Below are 22,048 nucleotides of genomic sequence, written 5' to 3' on the forward strand. Positions count from 1 at the left end.
ACTCACAAAGACATGAACTATGAACATGAGGGATGTAAGATGCTATTCAGGAAGGGATTAAATGGAAGACTGGCATCACCCTCACCACCACACTTCCCATCACACAGGGCAGCACTGCTAAGCAGCAGAAGGGCACCTCCAACCATGCCTGTCCCACACCCACCCCCCATGCCCAATTCCTGCAAAGCCTAGTAGTTAGCTAATACAAACTCCCAGGTGGAGAGAAACGCAGCCCTTACCCTCTTCTCCATGAGCTGGCAGGAGGCCTGGAATGTGCTGCAAGCCAGACACCAGGAGGTTCTCGGGGAGCAGGTGGAGTGCGGGCGCCAGGGCCGGGTGTGGCTTCAAGGTGTACTGCAGGCTGCAGCTCTCAAGGAGGGTCAAGTGCTTGTTCTCTGGGCAGATGACACATTACATAAGAGCTGAAGCCAAAGGCACTTTCTGTCAACCCAGCCAATAAGCTGAGAATCTTAGAGAAATACCACAAACAGATAATATGCTTTTCTAGAGAGAGAAAAGTGAATTGCTGTTATTTCAACTAAAAGGAAAAAAAAAAAAAAATCAATCCTTAATAACTCTCTCTGACAAAATTGCAATGAAAGAGATATTTGTTTTTAATCCACATAACAAAATCTCTCCCATTCTTCTCTTCCCCAAGCAGCTAGGCCAGGGACAGGCACAGGTACATGCTGTTTCCTTAGGTACCCTGTAGTCTCCATCATAGAGGGGGACTAGAAACTGCTTGTACCCAGAGGCCAGCCTTCCTTCAAGTTGACATGCCAAATCCTTCTCCCTGCCCCTCCAATGTGGCCAAGCTCTTCTCTGCCCCGGGGTCTTTGCACTGGCTGTCCCCTGTACCCAGAGCACTCCTCCCCCAGGTGTCTACATGACTGGCTCAGCTTCCTTATTTAGGTCTCAACTGAAATGACATCCATCAGGGAAGAGGATCACCTGCTAAGGTAGCTCCCCACACCCCTAGGTACTCTCTCTGTTGGCCAATTTTATTTTTTCTCATAGCACTAATTATTAATCATTAGGAGTGCTGGTGCCTCAGTGGTTAAAGCTGCTAACCAAAAGGTCAGTGGTTCAAACCCATCAGCCTCTCCGTGGCAGAAAGATGAGGCAATCTGCTTCCATGAAAATTTACAGCCTTGGAAACCCTATGGGGCAGCTCTACTCTGTCCTATAGGGTTGCTATGAGCCAGAATTGACTCGATGGCAGTGGATTTGAATCATTAACTCAAATGTTCATTTTTTCTTGTCTGTTGACATGTTTGCATTCACTGTTCCCAATCTTCATCTGCCCAGCTCACTGCCATGGTCCTGCTACTGGGCACACACTGACTCTTAACAAACACCTGGTGACTGTGAACTGAAGAAGGAATGAATGCACACATCCTCCCAAGCAGCTGGCACGGCCCTGTACAATTCCCTATTCCTCGTGTAGACGCTGCACCTCCTTTTTTTCCTCCAGTGAGGTCTGTGGGGCTGGCCTCTGCCCAGGGGTGGCCCCAGGTACCCAGAATGTGCACAGGAGCAGGCTGCCCACTGGTGAGGACAGAAAGGCTCCCCTGCTTGGGCTACTGCTTTCAAAATATGTCAGTCGCTTTCTCACTAACAGGAATACATTTTTCTGTGTTAGCCACCTTGCACAAACAAGGCAAGGCTCTCCTGAGATAAGTAGCAGGGACTGGAGCCCAACAGGTTCCCTTGGGCACAGGGTCTGAATGGGCATAGCACATCCCTCACAGCTGGTGCCCCTCATATGCTGGGAGGAGATGGCCCCACAGGCAGAAAGCTTCCTTCTTGGTTCAAAGGCAGCCTCTCATTGCTGGGCCCCATAGAAGCCAAGGAGACTAGGGGAAATTACACAGAGTGGGGAAAGCCTCGCTGACTGGAGGTAACAATGACTTCAGAGCCAAGCTCTCATTCTAGCAGCTGGGACCTGTGACAGAGAGTAACTACTCCACCTGGTGGGCAAGAAGGTCACCTCCCTCCCACACATTCAGTGGCCCTGTTGGGCCCTGACTCCCTCCTCCATGTTCCTTTATCACAGAACAATACCCTCCTTCCTGGTTACTGTGTCTCAGTTCTTCAAACTTGGTCAAACATCCAAGCCTATGGGTACCTTCTGCCCAAACCTACTAAATAAACGAGCCCAGCTGCTAGAGTTTATGTTGAGAAAGATGGCAAGACTGATCTAAAGGGGGATGACACAGGAAAGTTGTGAGACCAACAGGTGCCACTGAGGCAGCGGCACTCTGCTAGCCTCAGACTCTGGGTCAGGCCAGGCCTGCTCTTACGTTCTATGGGGTCCTGGAGCAGCGGGTGCAGGAGGGCCCTGGGGGTGCCATGATACAATCGCAACCTGGAAAAAAGATCCATAAACACGTATCAGCCATCTATATCTGGTGTTTAGTCACTGAATGTCAGCTGGACCTGGTCTCATAGGGAAGCAGGCAAGGTCCCCCACTTCCCTCCACACCTAGGAGAGCTTCCTAAACACCATTCAGTCACATTCCCTACAGAAAGCAGAAGCTCACCACATACTCAGTGCTCCTGGACAAGCACGTCCAGCATACACACAGCACTGTCCCAATGCAGCCCCAGAACCAGGCTGGAGAGCACCACCAAGGGAAACTTAGAATCCTTGGAAATGTCTCAAGGAAGGCAGTGTTTGAAGAATACACCCTGGCTGTGTATATAGAGCAGTGGCTCTCAACCAGGGGTGGTTCTGCCCAGGAAGAGATAAGTGGCCCTCGATAGCATCCTGAATCTCGACCAGAATGCACAGTAAAAGACGTGCTGCTTGACACAAGCAGGTCAACTTCAAGGTCACTGACCCAGATGAAGATACTCAACCTTCTCAGCAGCTTAGAAGGGTGGTTCTGCTCTCTCAGGGACATTTGCCAATGTTCAGAGACATTTCTGATTGTCAGGATGGGATGGCTGGTAGTGGTACCTATAGGAAAAGGCCAGGGATCCTGCCCCTAATACCAAAGATTTAGCCAGCCAGAAATATCAACAGTGCCAAGGATGAGAAACCCTAATTAGAATAACAATGTAAACTTTAGCCTAGGTTAAAATAATTATATGTTATCTCATCCATCTTTGCATGCCCAGGTTCTAAACAGAGCCAGGTCCATGGCAGATACTCAACAAATACTTGCTGGGTGAATATTTATGGCTTATAGGGCCTGCTCATTAAAAAAAAATATTATTGAATATGCAAGCAACCCTTATGAGGTAGGTATTGTATCCCTAACTTACAGATGATATGATGTCTGCTCATGAAAAAAAAAAAAAAAAAGTTACTGAATATACAAGTAACCTTTATAAGATAGGTACTGCATCCCTATCTTACAGATGAGTGAAGTTAACATAACTTGCTTAAAATCACAGATAGAGCCAGGACTTCACCCTATATCCATCCTACATCAAAACATAATCCCCACACCCAAGCACCAGCCCCCCCTCTGGCATAGAAAGCAATCCCTTGGCTTGCTTAGGAAAGGCAAACCCAGTTACAGCCCAAAGCAAAAACTTTCCCACAGTATGTTAACACAGGCTGACAGATCTTAGAGCTTTCTATTGTCACAGAACAATGAGCAATTGAATTCCCCTAGAAAGATGCAGGGAAAACCCCATAGATGCAGAAAGTGAGGTTGATACCGCTTGTCCTGGGAAGCAGAGGTAGGAGACTCTGGCTTATTGCTGAAGATCCGAAGAATTCCAAACCCACAGGACAATGTCTGGAAGATCCCATCCCGTTTCTGGCCTTCGATGACCACTTCTACCACTGCCACGATGTTAGGGTGGTTTAAGGATGTGTGAAAATATAAGGGCTACAAAACAAAAGTCACAGGACAGCTGAGACAGAGGTTCAATGACAGATTGCAGAGAAGGGGACACAGAAAAAAGACTAACATGTGCCCCCACCTTCACCCCATCTACCGCCTTCGTGTGGTATCATTAATACCCAAGGCCCCTACCACATGCCCACGTGTGGAATGCCACATCCCTTCCTAGGGGCCAGAGGCCAGGATATATCCCTCAGAGTCAAAGATATATTTGAGATATTCCCTCAGAGTCAAAGCTGGTGATGGACCTTCTAAGGACCTGACATCCAGAACCTAAGGCAACATGCTTCTGCCCCAGGAACGCTCCTTCCCCTGGGAATCCCACTACAAAGTGCCAGAGACGGAGCCCAGACCCTCTAGAGAAGAGAGTGCTGGACAGCTATGCAGCCCAGACCCAGCACCAGGCAGGCCCACAGTTCAATCAGCCCAGACACAGAATGAATCCACTGCAAACAAACACATTTGCTCAGTGACTTTATGTGTAAGCATTACCTTGTGTTCAACATATAAAACAGCAGTAACAACTTGCCAATGTTGTCTTAACCCCCTATTCTATGTGTAACTATTATGAAGTTCCATCTGAACTAAACTAAACTAAGTTTAAACTTGTTGTTGTTGTTGTTGTTATATGCCGTCGAGTCAAACGTGACTCATAGCGACCCCTCCTTGGGTTTCCGAGGCAGTATCACTACGGAAGTAGGATTGCCCAACCTTCCTTCCGAGGAGTGGCTGGTGGGTTTGAACCGCCAGCCGTCTGGTTAGCAGGCAAGTGTCTTAGCCACTATGCTACCAGAGCTCCCAAGTTTAAACTTAGTATGTTTAAACTAAAAAACATCCTGAGATTTCTTCAGGTACTATGCATTTATGCCAGATCAGAGCACAACTAACTCCTTTCTACAATGAAAGTCAACTTGAGATCATCCAATGGAGGGTTTTGGTAACCCAAGTCAAGTAGGTGATATTGAAACTGAGTAAAAGGATTCTCAGCCCTGGGTGGTGCAAACGGCTAACATGCTGGGCTGCTAACGCAAAGACTGGAGGCTCAATTCCACCTAAGATGCCTCAAAAGAAAGGCCTGGCAATCTACTCCTGGAAAACCAGCCACTGAAAACCCTAGGGAGCACACTTCTACACTGACACACACGGGGTAGCCTTGAGTCAGAGTCAACTCGACAGCAGCTGGTTTTTGTGGGTTAGCGTGGAGATGAGAGTGGCTCGGATTCTGTGCTTTCCTGCCAGCCACCAGGCAGAGGTAGCATCTGCAAAGACAGCCAGGTGAGTCAGATCCATCTCCGTTTCTCTAACCTGCACGTTCCTGCCTAGGAATGCAGCCATGTTCACTCTCTGCAGTTTTTCTATTTCACTGAATTAAATGCAGTGGCTTTTATTCAAAACTGATAAACATCGTAGTCATAGAAAATGGAAACGGTGCCACTGATTGGGTTTGCAAATCAACAGGGAGTTGGCGTCCACAAGAACTCAGAGGCAGCACTGCACTGTGGCTCCATGCTTAGGGTTCGCCATACCCAGAGTCCACGCCAGGGGCAGGGCATGGCATAGACTTACCAGCTGAGCACAAAGGGCTCCCCCCCACCTCCTTTCCCAACCCAAGGCAATGAGAGGTAGGGCAGGGGCAGGGGCTAGTCTGCCTGCAACATGATTTAAATGTGGAATAATCCTCCTATCAACAAATCATTACCACGATGTCACCAAGAAAACGTTTACTGTAATCACAGACTGTCAGCCTAGGATAACAGAGAGACACATTAAAACATCAGCCGCCAGGTATCAATCGTTATTCTATTATCTTTTATTGCAAAATGATGAAATAATGACCACTTACAGCTGACAGGTGGTTGGACTAAGAGAGAATTATGCTTCTCTTTCCAAGACTCTAGAACCACTTTAGAAAAGCCGCTACAAAGCTGAGTTGGTCATTATCTCACCTTTCATATTTGTATCTGTGCAAATTGGCTTTATGCACACTGCCCACTCTTTCTCGGCAGTAAAGCAAACACTTTAAGCTCTGAGGCGAGGCCCCAGTAATCCCCCAGCTGAGGGGTCACCTTGAAGTTGCTCTGCTGCTCTCAGCAGGTCCCAAGGACAGATTTATGGCTGCTACCTCTCCTTGTCACTTACCACCAAAAACAATTATTTTGAGGCAAAAAAAAAAAAAAAAACCCAAACCCAGAGCTGTCTGTCCCAGCTGATCCACCTTCAGAGTCTAAAGAATCCATCAGTAATAAGAGTCAACTGCTGGATGCAGAGCAGGTTTGAAGGCCATCCCAAGTTCATGTGGGTGTTGTATGATTACTGATCATAAAGGACAGATGCTCTTTTCCAAAAATCATTTATTGATCCACCTGCGTGGGAATAGCACCTGCTAAGGAAATTGCAAGGAACCAAGAAAACATGACACAGCCTTCAAAGACTAAAGGGTAGATTAAAACTAAACCAAACCGGTTGCCACCGAGTCCACCCCAACTCATGGCAGCCCCACGTGTGTCAGAGTGGAACTGTGCTCCTCAGGGTTTTCAATGGCTGACTCTTAGGAAGTGGATCTATCTACCCAAAAAGGATGGATTAGGCAGATACAAAAATGCAAACTGCCCAGGAATGAACAGCTTCTCAGTCTCACAGAAGCAAAAAAACCTCCTAATGATGAAAACACAAGTACAGTTACATAGCCCTGAGCCAGTGGACATCCTGGTGATGAACCTCCAAAAGCTGAGGCACTGAACAGCCCATGGAGCACAGTCCCACTCAGCCAGAAGCACCCCCAGAGGGCAAAGTCCTGTCAGATCGGGCATCTGGAACCTGAGAGTCCTCTTCCCGCATGACTAGGCTACGAGCAAGCCCCAGCGAAGCCAGGCCTCCAGAGGGCATGCACCAAGCAAGGCCCTACAACAATCCTTCAGTATAAGGAGATTTAATTAACGTCAATGCAGGGCATTTGAAAGGAAAAGTCTATCCTTCGCCTGAAATTGCATGATTAAAAGTTTAAGTGAAGCCCAGCAAATTGCCTGTGAGGGCAGGCCTGGTGACTGAAGAGACAGGGTTTCATTCACCCATGTCACACCTCACTCATCCACCTGGACAAGTTCTCCCCAACAGGGAAAACAGGTGAATAAATCATTTAAATGCTCCTGTCTGAATGCCTTCATTCCCAAACAGCACTGACACTGCTTTGCCTCGAGGCCCAGTTTCCATTTTTCACCCAAAATGACAGAATCAAAATTGGGCCTCTGATGACAAGCCTTTCTGGAAAAGCTACAGTCGCATATATCCAGCTCCGCTGCCATTCTCCCTGCTCGCCAAGGTGACTGGCTTCCTCCCTCCAGTCCCAAGGGAAGGACAAACCTGGGATGGCAAAGCCAGAGAAAAGCAAAGCAGAAATCAAACTAGTACCTTCCAAAGAATGTTTTTAAAATAAGTCTTTAATATAATACCTTCAGAAAGACAAACAGTTCACAAAGACATCCTAACAGCTTACATCGAGCAGCTCAATCTTCCCCTTGAGCTTCAGCGTGGTTTCCTTTACCACAAGCACAACATCCTCATGTGAAGACTGAACTTCCCCAAGCACGGTAAACCCTGCTGGGCAAAACACTCCACAAAATCTCCAATCCCAAAATCAGGGGCTACCACTCAGCCCAGGTAAAGCCCACCATTACTCACAGCAAAACAAGACAGCGATGAGACAGTTCCCCATAACAAAGAATTATCCAAACTGTCAACAGTGCTGAGCCTGAGAAAGGTTGAAAGTAATAATGTAAATTTTAAGCTTTGGCTGAAATAATTACATTACATCTCATCCATCTTTGTATGCCCAGCTCCTAAACAGAGTCAGGCCCCTGGCGGATGCTCAATCAACACTTCTTGAGTGAATTATATATTGTTTACAGGTGCCTGCTCATGAAAAAATATTAACGAATACTCAGGCAACCCTTATGGGATGGGTATTGTACCCCTGATGTTCAGATGAGTGAATTCAGGGCCAAAAAGCATCAATAACATGCCTAAAATCACACAGGGAATAAGTGATAGAACCAGGACTTGAACCCACGTCCATCTGACATCAAAACCCAACACCCACACCCAAGAGCCAGTTCCACTCTAACCTAAAAAGCAATCCCTTGGCTGACTTCGAAAATGCAAACACAGAACCCAAAGCAAAAATTATCCCACAGAAAGGTTATTAAGAACACACAGCAACAGAGTTTGACATATTTAAAGGTTTCTAAAGCTTTCTATTGTCATTAAGGGCACTCTGGTAGCATAGTGCCTAAGGCACTTGACTGCTAACCAGAAGGCTGGCAGTTCAAACCCACCAGCCACTCCTCAGAAGAAAGATTGGGCAATCTACTTGCGTAGTGATACTGCTTCGGAAACCCAAGGAGAAGTCCAACTTGATGGCACATAACAGCAACAACAACGTTGTCATTAAAGGTGGTCCAGTGGTGCAGTGTTTAAGGCATTAGGCTGTCAATCAAAAGGTTAGCAGTTCAAACCTACCAACTACTCCATGGGAGAAAGAAGCAGCAGTCTGCTTCCATGAAGATTTATAGCCTAGGAAACCCTATGGGGCAGTTCTTCTCTGTTTTATAGGGTCACTATGAGTTGAAATCAACTTGATGGCAATGGGTTTGGTTTTGGGTTTTAATGTCATCGAATGATCAGCAGTTAATCACTGTACGACTAAGCCCCATACTGAAAATATCACAGAGAAATATCATTTCTACTTCTGAAAACACTTTTCCATCATCCTCCATGCCTGGTTCAAAGACTTCTGGAGGGCTTCCTGTCACACAGAGGGAAGAGAAGACTTCACGGAGGGACACGGAGGAGGACAGCTAGGACACACAGGCCTGCCCCAGCAAGCTGACCCCCCCATGTACAGAGTACTCCTTGCGAGGCAGCCTCCCTCTTAATAGCTGCATTCACTATGATTACTTCCTGTCAAGCAGTACAGGGAGCACAGGATAGGCAGGCGGTATGGCCTACAAGGAGCACACACGCAGGAACGGGGCTGCTTAGTCAAGTGTGGAAGAGCTTCCACTGGCTTCCGCTGGATCACACCCATCTTCCCTGACAGCACCCACGTCTATAGGAAAATAGCAATACTCGCGTTATCCTGAGGAAGAGAACCATTCAAGAGCCAGTTTCTCATCACTGTGGTTATGGATGTACAAGCAGCCAAGTACCTGCATCACAGGAGGGCAGATGATTTCCCTGCTTCGTAAGCCACACATAGGCTGAGGTGGAGCTCAGAGAGGATATCACCTCTGCTCTCGGTTTAGGCTATAGATAGCAACCAGGATTTCTGTCCAGCAACTCTCATAAAATGAATAAAGAAGGAAAAATGAGCCCTGTCACCCAAAGTCTGAGACATGGTTAGTTAAGGAAAGCATTTAAGGGAGAATGATGTCCGTCTCAAAAATAAAATGTAGAAACTGCATGGTATTTTGCCCTCCAGGGTTATTTTTTAAAAGATGCCTTTTTAGAGGTTGGATAAATTATTGACTGTCTCAGAGGAGGTGAAAGGCAATCTCTCTCCACAAAGGAAGGTCTTGAGCAAGAACACTGAATTCTGAGCTCAGAGGCTGAGGGACCTGAGAGCTGGTCCACAGCTCTGCCAGCAGAGCCTGAAAGCCTGAGACGAGGGAAACACAAGCCCAGTGCACAGAAGTCATCATTTATAGAAAAGCACCCCCGCTGGACTCTGGGCAAGACTTCTTCCTTCAAAGTCCTTTTCAGGACATTGTTGTTTGCAAAGGAATGGAACAGCATCTTATTTTGGGCTCTGGATCACACTGACAACTCAATAAAAACCAAGCACACACAGGCTGATGCATTAATCCACAGTGAGACTAGAAGCCAGGCCAATTCCAAATATGGTCCCTGCTGCCGACAGCTCACAGGGGCATCTGAGTGAGGCTGGGCCCACAAATCGGATCACCTCCAAGTTGCATGGATCTTTAAAACCAGGAAGCCACACAGCAGGTTAGATGTCACCAAATCTCAGCATCACCTCTGAAAAGGGCAAACTGGACTTCTGTCTCCAAACATTTGGAGGTGGCGCTGATACTCAGCACAATGTGATCACATAGCCACACAACCACGCCATGGTTACTAGTCTCCTAGTGTCCTGTCCTTAATCCAGTATTGCTGTAACAGAAATACAAGTGGGTGGCTTTAAAGAACAGAAATGTATTTCCTCACTGTTTAGGAGGCAGTTGTTGTTGTTGTTACGTGCTGTCAAATCGGACCCAACTCATAGTGACCCCTCCTTGGGTTGCCAAGGCAGTATCACTTCGGAAGTAGATTGCCCCATCTTCCTTCCGAGGAGTGGCTGGTGGGTTTGAACCGCTAGCCTTCTGATTAGCAGTCAAGTGCCTTAGGCACTGCAAAAATGGCATGGAGGCCACATGTTCTGATCTCCTCTAATCCCACAAGAAGAAGACAGGATTACCAGCAGTAACCCAAAGCCTATCTCTACAAGGCCAGACATGCTGCCTCCCTCCAGCCCTTTCTCCAACCATTCCTCCCAAAGCACCACCACCTCTCTCCTGGGTTCGATAATTCGTTGCAGTGGCCACACAGAACTCACAGATTATGGGGTTTATTAAGGAAGCACCAGACTACAACTCAAGTTCAGGAAGAACGCTCAGTCTCTCTCCCAGCCCACCGTCCCTCAGCCAGCAGTCTCTCACAGTCTCTTTTCCAGCAGTGCTGGTCCCTCGGTGTCTCACTCAGCAATGCGTGTCTCTTGCGTCTCTTTCCCAGCAACACGTGTCTCTTTTCAGGGGCACGTGTCTCTTTCGGCAGCACGTCTTCCTCAACCAGCAGTCAGAGAGAGTTCTGCCTCCAGGAGACCTCCTTTTGAGCCCAGAAGGGTGGTCAAACTAGCCAATCACAGCATCAGAACTCTAAACACGCTAGAGAGAGTGGGCACCTCCCAGAACATTGTTTTGTGCCACACCCAACAGAAATACTCCAGGTGGACAACTTCAGCAATCAGGAGCTCCTCAGTTGCTCATAGAAAATCCCACCTTGGGATTTACAAAGACTTATGGGTAGAAAAGCCACACTAAGTAATTTACTATACCACAGACACTACACTACCAGAGCTCCCATTTAGGAGGCTGTTATTGTTGTTATGTGCCGTGGAGTTGGACCTGACTCACAGTGACCCCTCCCTTGGGTTTCCGAGGCAGTATCACTACAGAAGTAGATTGCCCAACCTTCCTTCCAAGGAGTGGCTGGTGGGTTTGAACCGCCAGCCTTCCAGTTAGCAGTCAAGTGCCTTAGGCACTGCACCACCAGAGCTCCTGTTTAGGAGGCTAGGAGTCTAAATTCAAGTCACCGGCTCTGAAGGAAGGCTCTCTGAGGGATGGTCCTTGTCTCCTTCAGCTTCTGCAGCCCATTCTCAGTTCCTTGGTGATCTTCACAGGGCATCTAGCTTCTTCTAGTTGGGCTCCTTGCTTCTGTGCTTTATCTATTCCTTCTACATCTCAAAAGTGGTTGGGTTTAAGACACACCCTACAGTGATACAGCCTCATTAACATAACAAAGAAAACCCTATTCCCAAATGGGATCACCTCCATAAGTACACAGGTCAGGATTTCAATACATACCCATACCACTTACCAATGCCCACCCAAGGGAACACTCCACATTTCAATTGTATGTGCACACACACAGAATAAAGAGAAATCAGCTTCAGCTCACTAAAGCTGAATGAAATCTATTTTTCCATATTCTGAATGTGAAAGCAACGAGAGGGCTCAGCCTGCAAGGCAGTCAGGAAGGGACCAGCTCCTAGGGCACCGCTGGCCTCTGCTGGTCACCACAGGCACAGCAGTGAGAAACAAGGAGGCTCACTGCTCTCCAGTGGCTTCCACATCACCTGCAAATGCAAAAAGGCCCAGGCCTCTCCCACTGACATTGTCACATTCTCTGCTTCAGTCTCTCCAGGCTGATGGGCACAGATTTCTCCAGACACGCTGGGGACTGTGCTCCTCACCAGCCCCAGCAGAAGACAAACCAGCTGGCAAAGCCGAGCAACGGAGGTGCTGACTCTGACAGTTGGTGTCCTATAAGCCACCAGCCTGGGCTCCCAGACTGAGTGTGTGAGTGAGCCTTAGTTCCCTAACTCAGGCCTGAACTGTGAATGGAAGCCCTCGGATAGAGTTACCAGACACAGTGAAATGGGAGGCGCTGCTCCATTTCTACAGCAACAGAAATCTTCTGGTGGAGCAAATGTCAAACTCCAGACCAGTTCAGAAGGAGAAATGACAATGCTGGAGGTTGTTTCTTACAGTACAACTTTTGCAGGGTCATGATTCCATAGCTGAGAGGATTAGGGTAGAATGAATGCCTCCACTTCCCAGCTGCAGCCCACAGCCCAGCTGGCTTGTGGCTGCAGTACAGGTGCACTCACCAGCAGTCCTAACCACTCTCGACTGAAGTAAACGCGAGGGGAGAAGAGAGAGATCATATTGGACCGTCAATGATGACAAAGCATTGCTGAGCTGATTTCAGAGTCCGACCCCACCAATCAGAGTTCTGTGAAACACAGCTGAAAAGCAGAGCCCTGCGGAAACATGAGGCTAAAGAATACTGTGGCTGAAATGCAAGCTATGAGACCGATATACCAGACTCCCCAGTTAACGCCGCCACTTGCTTCTCACCCTGAAGGAGCTAGTCCATCTCCATGGACTCCAGTTTCCTTAACTTTAAAATACCTGCCTCCTAGGAGTCCCTGGGTGGCACAGAAGGTTAAGTACCCAACAACTAGCCAAAAGCTTAGCAGTTTGAACCCACCCAGAAGCACTTTGCAAAAAAGGCCTGGCAATCTGCTTCTGAAAGGCCAGACTTGAAAACCTTAAACAGCAGTTCCACTTGGACACACATGGGGTCACCATGAGTCAGAGTTGACACGACAGCAACTGATGTGGTTTTTCTTGGTGTTTTGGAGTTTGAGTTTTTGTTTTTGTTTGAGTATGGCAGGGATGAAATGAGAGAGACGTACTTCTGAATGAAGGCCTAGCCCACAGTCATACCTCCATATGATGGCTACCATCATCGTCACCAGCATCAGACACTGTACAAATGGTCACAGTACCGGGCTTCCCTGGGTCTTACTCTGGACGCTCAAGAAAAGATCAAATTGAAACAGCCCTACCCCTTGAAAGCTGCGCCCAAGGCAGCCAAGACCATCAGCAATGCAGCCACCTATAGATACTCTGACGAGCTCCTCCTACCACATCAGAGACAAGGTGAATCACTGCCTGCGCTGAAACAACACTTCCCCCACAGTCGCACATGTGACTGACAACAGGAAACCTCCTCTCTGACTCAGGCTGGACACAGAGACCTTCAGCCAGCATCTGCACAAGCTGTGATGGACTTAATAGCAGACACGTTGTTAGTCACCACGACACACACTTTGCCAAGGCTTTATGTCATTAGCCTGACCCGCAGGGGCACTGTCTCCTTCCACCTTCACATCAAGTGAGGACGGCATTCAGAACTAATCCATGCTGGGCAGCCCTACCTTTGGGTATGGTCAACCACTGAGAGCAGCTCATTCAAAGCTGTCCAAAGGTGGCTTCACCAATGTGGCAAGAGCAGCCCCGCCAGGAAAGGGACACCTCAGACTGCGGTCACCCTCACCACCGCTCTGCTACTTGCCAGTGTCAAATCACTACAGACTGGATAAACTGAGATGTGGCTCCTCTCAAACCGCCCCTTCTGGAGTTCAGTTGTGACTCAGCAGTCAAGTGTGGAGAAAGGCCTCCTCCACTTAAATGAAAGTCACAGTGCCCCTAAGAAGGCCCTGTAGGATCTAACCAAACTGGCACTGTCCACCCCTCACCAATTCCACCTGTTGCTGTTCCCCCCAATCACACCTGCTGCCAATCGTGAACGTGCTGGCCTCCTCTGCCCGGAGCACCCCTACCCTATGTGCCATGGGGCAAATTTCTTTCTTTTCCTTTAGGCCCCCACTGGAATGTCAACTTCACAGGAAGCTCTCCTTCTCATTCTTCCTAAAATGGGTCCCCATCCTTCTCTGGGACAGCAGCATATTAGTCTCCTCCTGTACACTTATCAGGGAGCTCTGGCAGTGGGAGCTCTGGTAGGGTAGTGCCTAAGGCATCTGACTGCTAACCAGAAGGCTGATGGTTCAAACCCACCAGCCACTCCTTGGAAGGAAGGCTAGGCAATCTACTCCCTTAGTGATAATGCCTCGGAAACCCAAGGAGGGGTCGCTATGAGTCACATCCAACTCGACGGCAGTGAGTGAGTACACTTATCACAGTGTGCAATCACTTCATTTGTTACCTGCTTTTGCATCTCACCCCCAATAAACTTTAAGTCTTATACAGATATTATGGATTGAATGGTGTCCCCCAATAGGTACACTGAAGTCCTAACCTATGTACTTGTGAATATGGCCTTGTCTTGCCACCTTCTACCTGGGCAAGTCCCTTTACCACTAAAGGTCAGTTTCCTCATCTTAACAAAAAGAAAGAAAACTAAAAGGAAGAAAAAAAGACGCAGGAGAATCAGATAAGATCAGCAGTTTGCAAACTGTTTCAAGAACTCTAAGGTTCCTTGAAGGTGGCCCAGAGACCACCCCAGACAGGGCCAGGCTGAGCAGCAGGAGACCCTACTCCCTCCCCAGCTCCACCCAGAGCAGCACTACTTCCACCTGTTTAGCCTATTTTGTTGTTATGTACTGTCAAGTCGAACCCGACTCATAGTGACCCCTCCTTGGGTTTCTGAGGCAGTATCACTATGGAAGTAGATTGCCCCATCTTCCTTCCGAGGAGTGGCTGGTGGGTTTGAACCGCCAGCCTTCTGGTTAGCAGTTAAGTGCCTTAGGCACTATGAAAACCAAGTGCCTCGCTTCCAAAGCGAGTTCCGGGGACAACTGGGCCTGGTGCTCCATGATGTGCCTACAAGTCTGAGATGTGCTGAGAGTCTCTGGGGCAAGGGTCCTACCTCCCCAAGTCTGAGTTCACCCTGCTGACACCCCTGCCCTGATGGCTCGGGCCCACCTCACTGAAGATGATCCTCGGCGGCTGCCTCGAGAGCTGCTTGGTCGGTTTCACTGTGGTTTTCCATGTCCTCCCAAAGAAGTGTCGGTAGGTGACGTCAAAGAAAGACACTCGCAGATGGCATTCGATCTCCGACAGCACTTCCTGCAGGCCCTGGAGAAGGAAGGGAGCCAGCCTGAAAGAGCTGTCAAAGTCATGAGCCCTCTCACAGTTGCCAGATGGAATATTCCAAGGAGATATTGGCCTCTGAGCATCCACCTCCAGTGGTTTCCCTTGTAGGAAATCCCTCTTACACTCCCACTGCTCTTGGTGGGATGGTAAGTCTAAGTTCTCAGCCTTCCCTGGCCAATCAGACACAAACCTAAGACTCACTCAGCACCAGTGTGACACGGGAGCCTGGGCTGTAAAGTGGACATAACTGTCAGGATGCATGTGTAGCACCGCTAGCAGCCACCCTGTCACCATGTGGAGCCAAGAGATGCAGGAAGAACCAAGCCCAGGTGATAGCACTTGAGACCCTGGATCAAACCATGCCTGAAGCCTGTCTACCTGTGCTAACTCCTGTAATGTGAGTTAATAAATTAGCTCTCTCAAGGAAGCATTAAGTCCACAAGACTAATGGCCCACACAAACCACAGCCTCCTCTAGTCTGAGACCTGAAGAATTAGATGGTTCCCAGCTACCACTATTGACCCCTCTAACAAGGGAAACAAGAGAAGGTCCCAGGTAGAATGGGGGGAAAATGTAGAACAAAACTAAAATCCTTAAAAAAGACCAGACTTACTGAACTGGTAGACACTGATATACTGGTTCCCCCAAGACTATAGCCTAAGACAACCTTTTAACCTGGAAGTGAAGCAACTCCCAGAAGTCACCTTTCAGCCAAATATAAGATTGGAAATAAATAAATATAAGACTGGCCTATAAAATAACAGTAACACCTGTGAGGAATGTGCTCCTAGTACAATCAACTATACAAGACCAAACAAGCAACATTTGCCCAAAAGCAAAGATAAGAAGGCAAGGTGAGGCAGGGAAACAGGGAGGGTGGCAATGGGGAAGGCAGGGTGGAAACGGAGAGAGTGCTGACACATTGTGGGGACAGCAACCAATGTCACGGAACAATTCCTGTATGAACTGCTGAATGGGAAACTAATTGACTACATAAACTTTCACCTAAAACACAAAAAAATGTTCAGATAAAGAAATAAATTAGCTCTTAGTTTAAACGATCTTAGATGGGTATTTGGTCATTTGCAACCAGAAGAGTCCTCCCTGGTACAACCAGAAACTCTAAATCCTCAACTTGCCCAAATTATCTGGAAAGATACTAGCAGAGGAAAAGCAGCTATAAATATAGAACAAAACATCCAGACCCTGTCTATACAAAGCCCTTCCCCAGGCCTTTAATTCTTGTTGCAAGTGTTTGCTTTATCCTTCCTAGTTCTTTTGTTACTGGTTGTAGAGTTCTTACTGGCTGTCCCAGGACAAACAGTTCTTTGTTTTTTGTTCACCGTTCACTTCACAAGCATCATTTGTGTATCTATCTAGTGTACTATTCTGTGGCAAGTACCGTTCCAGGCACACAACAGGGAACAAAGCAGACAAATCTCTGCCCTAATAGTGGGTGAGGGAGAAAAAGATGAGCATGCTGTTTAAGACAGGAGAGTGAGTGAGGAAAGGTTCTCAGGACATCTGAGCTAACAACTAAAGAAAGGATAAGAGCCACAGGGGTGCCTGGGAGGAGGGCACCAGGTACAAGGGGCAGCAAAGCCAGGGGCCCTGGGGAAGAGAAGCTCGAGGGTACCCAGGGACCAGTGAGATGCCCACATGGCTGCAGCAGGCTGAGAAACAGGAGGAGGAGGGAAAGACTGCCGAGAGGGGTAGGAGCCGCTTAACACCAAATGAAATACAGAGCAGAGGAAAGGTTCTGAGCAGCAGTGACTCATCTGACTTGAGACTTTAAGAAAATCACTTATGCTACCATGTGGAGATAGGACGTGGGGCAAGTGGCAGCAGGGAGATGCCTAGGAGGCTGCAGCCACCATGTATGGTGGACAGAATCAGTGTCTGCTCAGAAGGCAGGACTGACCAAATGTGGTGCCAGGCTGGACATGGAACCTGAAGGAGGGAGCAGTGTGGAGGGTGGACCATCTGCCTCATTTGCCTGGGATGCCCCAGCACCAGTGTTGTTGGTCCACATCCCAAGTGAAGGTTGGCCACGCATTTTGTGGCAGAGCAACTGGGAGTAAAGAAGGTATCATTTGCAGAAGTGGAGGAGGTGAGGAAGGGCAGGTCTGGGGAGAAATCAAAGATTTGGGTTCAATCACGTAACCATGTCAATCAGCCCACCCCTCCTTTAAATGCCCTACTCACTTGTTTCAGAGAACCTGCTACCAACAGCCTGCTGTCTCTGCCCAGCCCCCCTTGTCTCTTCCTCTCCTGTTCTAATCCAATCACAGGGGCCTCTCCAGTGCTCCTCTCACACACCAGGCCTGTCCCCCTTCAGGAAGTGTATGCTGCCCCTTCTGCCCACCCTGCACCCCGAGAGCCACATGGCTCCCTTGCTCACTTCCATCAGGCATCCCAGCCCACTGTCATCCTGACCCTGGCTCTATTTTCTATTTCTCCAGGTACTTATCCAGCTACTTATGTGCTGACTGTCTTGTCACTCCAACTAGAGCATGAGCCCCTTGAAGACAGGACCCTGAATACTCCATGCCCTGCTCTACACCTCAGGGCCTAGAACAGGGTCATTCACACAGCAGGCACTCAGCACCTCTTCCAGGGGGCCTTGTCCCAGACACCCCCTCACTGTGGGGACCACCCTAGGCTCCACCACTGACCTCCTCCTCCATGCCATCCTCAGGAGGGTCATTACCTGCAGGACCTTGTCACCCACAAATCTCCAGTGCTGGCTCCACACTCACAGAGTTTCTCTAGCTACATTCTGCTAGCCTCTGCAGCCTCCTGGTCCACAACTACATTTCCTCCACACCTCCACATCTGTGCGACAACACCCCACCCCCCTCACTCAACACCTCCTGGTCCTCCTGGCAGCCTCTCACTCCTTCCTCCATCTCAGCTCAGACTTCACCTCTCACAAAGTCTTCCCTGACCCTGTCTTTCTGGTCAAAACTATCCACCCCTTTCACCTCTATGCTACTTTGTACCTAATTCTTTCATGGCCTGACCACAGTGATGGGTCACAGTGAGTTTCTAGATCCATGTCCCTGACCTGACAGAGCTCCACAAAGACTAGCTGTGGGGCAGAGTCTTCTCAATGTTCCATGTACAACTCCAAACATATAATGGGTGCCTGATATACATCAAATGGAATTGAAAAGGACATCCCAAATGAAAGAAATCCAAAGTTCATGGTAAAATGAAACTAAACCAAAATAATAATAATACATGGAACAGTGAGATACACATCCTAAAATTAATAAAGTACTCTAAGTTTGGAATAATCAGGTAATATTTTTACCCCAGCACCTTTTACAGGGAGGTTTATTATCTAAAGTTATTAATTTACAAAACTAAAATTTTGAACACTTGTAAGACTGCCTAACTTTTTCTTTTAACATCTCTTTCTTATTTTATCTTCTGTTAAATGGTATCTTTTGATTGATTTTTACATATAAAACCAACTTTGCTTTTCCAAGATAAACCTCATTTGACCATGGTGTATTATTATCCCTTTTTATATATTGCTGAATTTAACTTCCTAATATTTTAAAGATAGTGTGTGTGTGTTAATACCTATGAAGGATATCAGTCTGTACTTTTCTTATAAATCTTTGTTCTGTTTGGGTACCAGGGTTAAAGTAGCCTTTAAAAAAAAAAAAAAAAAAAGAGTTGGGAAGGATTCCCTCCTATTTTCTAAAGAATGTGTCTAGAATTGGTATTATTTCTTCCTTTAAATATTTGGCAAATTCAACACTAAGGTTATCTGGGCCTAGAGTTTTCTTTGTAGGAAGCGGTTTACTTATAAATTTAATTTCCTTAATGAACACAGAACTAGTGCCACAGTACCTAAGGCATTGACTGCTAACAGAAGGTTGGTGGTTCAAACCCACCAACTGCTCAACAGAAAGAAGATAAAGCAATCAACTGACATAAAGATTTACCACCTTGGAAATCCAATGGGGGATGCCATCAGTTGGAATCAAGTAGATGGCAGTGAGTTTGGCTTTTTGGATTTTCTAATTCTGCTATAAAGTTTTGCAAGTTTTTAAGGAATTTATCACATCTAAGTTATCTAATTTATTGGCATATATTCATAATATACCTTATCTTTTTAATGTACTTAGGATTTGTACAGAGATGCTCCCTCTTTCATGCCTGATATTGGTAATCCATATTCTCATTCTCCTTCTCTCTCTTTCTCTCTCTCTCTTTCTCTCTTTGTGATCATTCTTCCTTAGGGTTTGCCAACTTTATTAATCTTTCAAACAATTAACTTCTAGCTTTTTTCACTTTATTATTTGTCCTTTATTTTACTGATGTCTGCTTACATGCTTACTATTATTTCCTTTCTCCTGTTTACTTTGGGTTTAATTTGTTCTTTTTTTCTAGGTTCTTAAAGAGAAAGCAGAGGCCAATGATTTTTTTTTTACTTCTCTCTTTTACTAGGAGCAACCAGCCACTGCTCAGAAGGAAGGCTGGGCAATCTACTTTTGTAGTGATACCGACTCAGAAACCCAAGGAGGGGTTGCTATGAGTCGGATCCAACTCAATGGCAGTGTATTTGTGTTCTCCTTTGCTAGGGTCATATAAAGCTATAAATTTTCCTCAAAGGACTGTGTTAGCTGCATCCCACAAATTTTTATATGTTCTTCCATTAAAAACCAAACCCACTGCCATCAAGTTGATTCAGACTTATAGCAACCCCCATTGGGTTTCCAAGGTGGTAAATCTTTATGAAAGTAGAGTGCCCAGTCTTCTTTCTTGGAGTGGATGGTAGGCTTGAACCACCAATGTTCTGGTTAGCAGTCAAATGCCTTAGGCACTGTGGTACCAGAGCTCCTTGTTCTTCCATTACTAAGTTCAAGTTATTTTCTCATTTCCCCTATGAATTTTTCTTTGGCCCAGCATATTATTGCTTAATTCCCTACTATTTTATGATCTTCCAATTATTCTATGGTACTAATTTCTAATGGAATACAATAGTAGTTGTCTTAGTTTCTTAGTGTTGCTAGAACAAACATACCGTAAGTAGGTGGCTTTAATGAACAGAAATTTATTTTCTCCGTTTAGGAGGTTAGAAGTCCAAATTCAAGGTGCCAGCCATGGGGGAAGGCTTCGTCTGTCCAGCCAGACTTCTCTGTTCACTCTGGAGAATATTCCTTGTTCCTTTCAGCTTCTCTTCTTTGGTTCTTTGGTGATCTCTACATAGCATCAATCTTTCTCTATTTGTGCTTTCTTGCTCCTGTGCCTAATTGGCTCTTTTTATACTCTGATATGGCCTCGTTAACATAATAAAGAAAGCCTTATTCTCAAATGGGATTTCATCCACAAGTATATTGATTAGATTTACAACTCATTTTTTTGGGGGGGACACAATTCAAATTCACAACAGTAATCAATGAAATGTTGTTGCTGTTGTTACTATTGTTGTTGTTAGGTGCCATTAAGTCAGCTCCAACTCATAGCAACCCTATGTACAACAGAACAAAACACTGCCCAGTCCTGTGCCAGCTTCACAACCTTGCTATACCTGAGCCCATCACTGCAGCCAAGCCATCTCATTAAGGGCCTTCCTCTTTTTCATTGACCCTCCACTTTACCAAGCACGATGTCCTTCTCTAGGGAATAGTCCCTCTGACAACATGACCAAAGTAGGTCAGACAAAGTCTTGGCCATTCTTATTTCCCAGGAGCATTCCAGTTGCACTTCTTCCAAGAGAGATTTGTTCATTTTTTTGGCAGTCCATGGTACTTTCAGTATTCTTCGCCAACACAACTAAAAACATCAACTCTTCTTCAGTCTTCCTTATTCACTGTCCAGCTCTCATATGCATATGAGATGATTGAAAATATCATGGCTTGGGTTAGGCGCACCTTAGTCTTCAAAAAGACATTTTATAATTTCAATCTTTTCAAATTTACTGACCTACTTTATTGTCCAGCACATAGTCTACCTTGGAAAATGTTTCAGGTACACTTGGGCAGACTGTGTATTCTGCTTTTCTTGGATATTGTACTCTAAAGATTCCAGTTATATCAAGTCAGTTGATGGTGTTGTTCAAATCTTCCAAATCCTTAGAACTTTATCTGTTTGCTCTATTACTGAGAAAAGAGAAGTCTCCAACTATGACTATGAATTTGAACAGCTCCCTTTAGCTCTATCCAATTTTGCTTCATGTATTTGGGAGCTGTGAATAAAACAGTTAACATAAGAGGCCTGACTGCTATTCTTTCAAAGCCTTGTTTATAAGGTTGGCCTTTGGCTAGAGTCTGAGAATATGGATTTCAGGAGGCTTCTCACCACCTTAACTGATAGGAGTGGTCACTGTGCCTAAGCTGCACAACAGTGTGGTTTATGCTGAACATCTGCTTTCTTCCCAGAAGTTTGGAATTTCTGAATGTGCTGAGGATGCCTTACTATTGTAACCCCTGTTTTACAATAGGTATACTATTGTAAACCCTGGGTGCTGAGTCTCTAATGCACTTCCCTGATGGCAACATTTCACAGGGATTATCACAACTCATTGCTGAGCAAATTAAGCATATCTTATGTGATCCACAAGGAGCCCCGTGCCGTAGCATTTAAGTGCTCGGCTACTAAGCAAAAGGTTGGCAGTTCAAACCCACCAGCCACCCTGTAGGAAGAAGATGAAACAGTCTGCTTCTGTAAAGATTTATAGTCTTGGAAACCCTATGGGGCAGTTCTACTCTGTGCATATATATAGTGCCACTGAGTCAGAATCGACTTCACAGCAGTGGGTGTGTTTTTGGGTATGTGATCCACTGGGATAGGATTCCTGGAAGCTTCTGTCTGATTGCCTCTGGACACTGCCCATGCAGCTTTTCCCTTAGCTGTCTTTTTGCTATAACAAATCTCAACTGTAGATACAACCGTATGCTGAGTCATGTGAGCTTCCTAGTGAATTGATGAATC

At 46.5% G+C, this 22,048-nt stretch overlaps 1 protein-coding gene across 1 annotated transcript in view; it reads right to left on the reverse strand.

The window, feature by feature from the left end:
- NPHP4 (nephrocystin 4) overlaps window positions 1-22,048 on the reverse strand; it is a 188,447-nt gene that overhangs the window by 165,434 nt on the left and 965 nt on the right. Inside the window, exons 2-5 of the mRNA XM_007942564.1 lie at window positions 14,927-15,079; window positions 3,673-3,845; window positions 2,304-2,368; window positions 240-395 (exon numbers count right to left, since the gene is read on the reverse strand). Coding sequence (XP_007940755.1) covers window positions 240-395; window positions 2,304-2,368; window positions 3,673-3,845; window positions 14,927-15,079 — 547 coding nt within the window. The remainder of the gene's footprint in view (window positions 1-239; window positions 396-2,303; window positions 2,369-3,672; window positions 3,846-14,926; window positions 15,080-22,048) is intronic.

This window comes from Orycteropus afer, unplaced genomic scaffold (genome assembly GCF_000298275.1).
Source record: "Orycteropus afer afer isolate SDZICR_OR568_19922 unplaced genomic scaffold, OryAfe1.0 scaffold00094, whole genome shotgun sequence".
Taxonomy (NCBI): Eukaryota; Metazoa; Chordata; class Mammalia; order Tubulidentata; family Orycteropodidae; genus Orycteropus; species Orycteropus afer.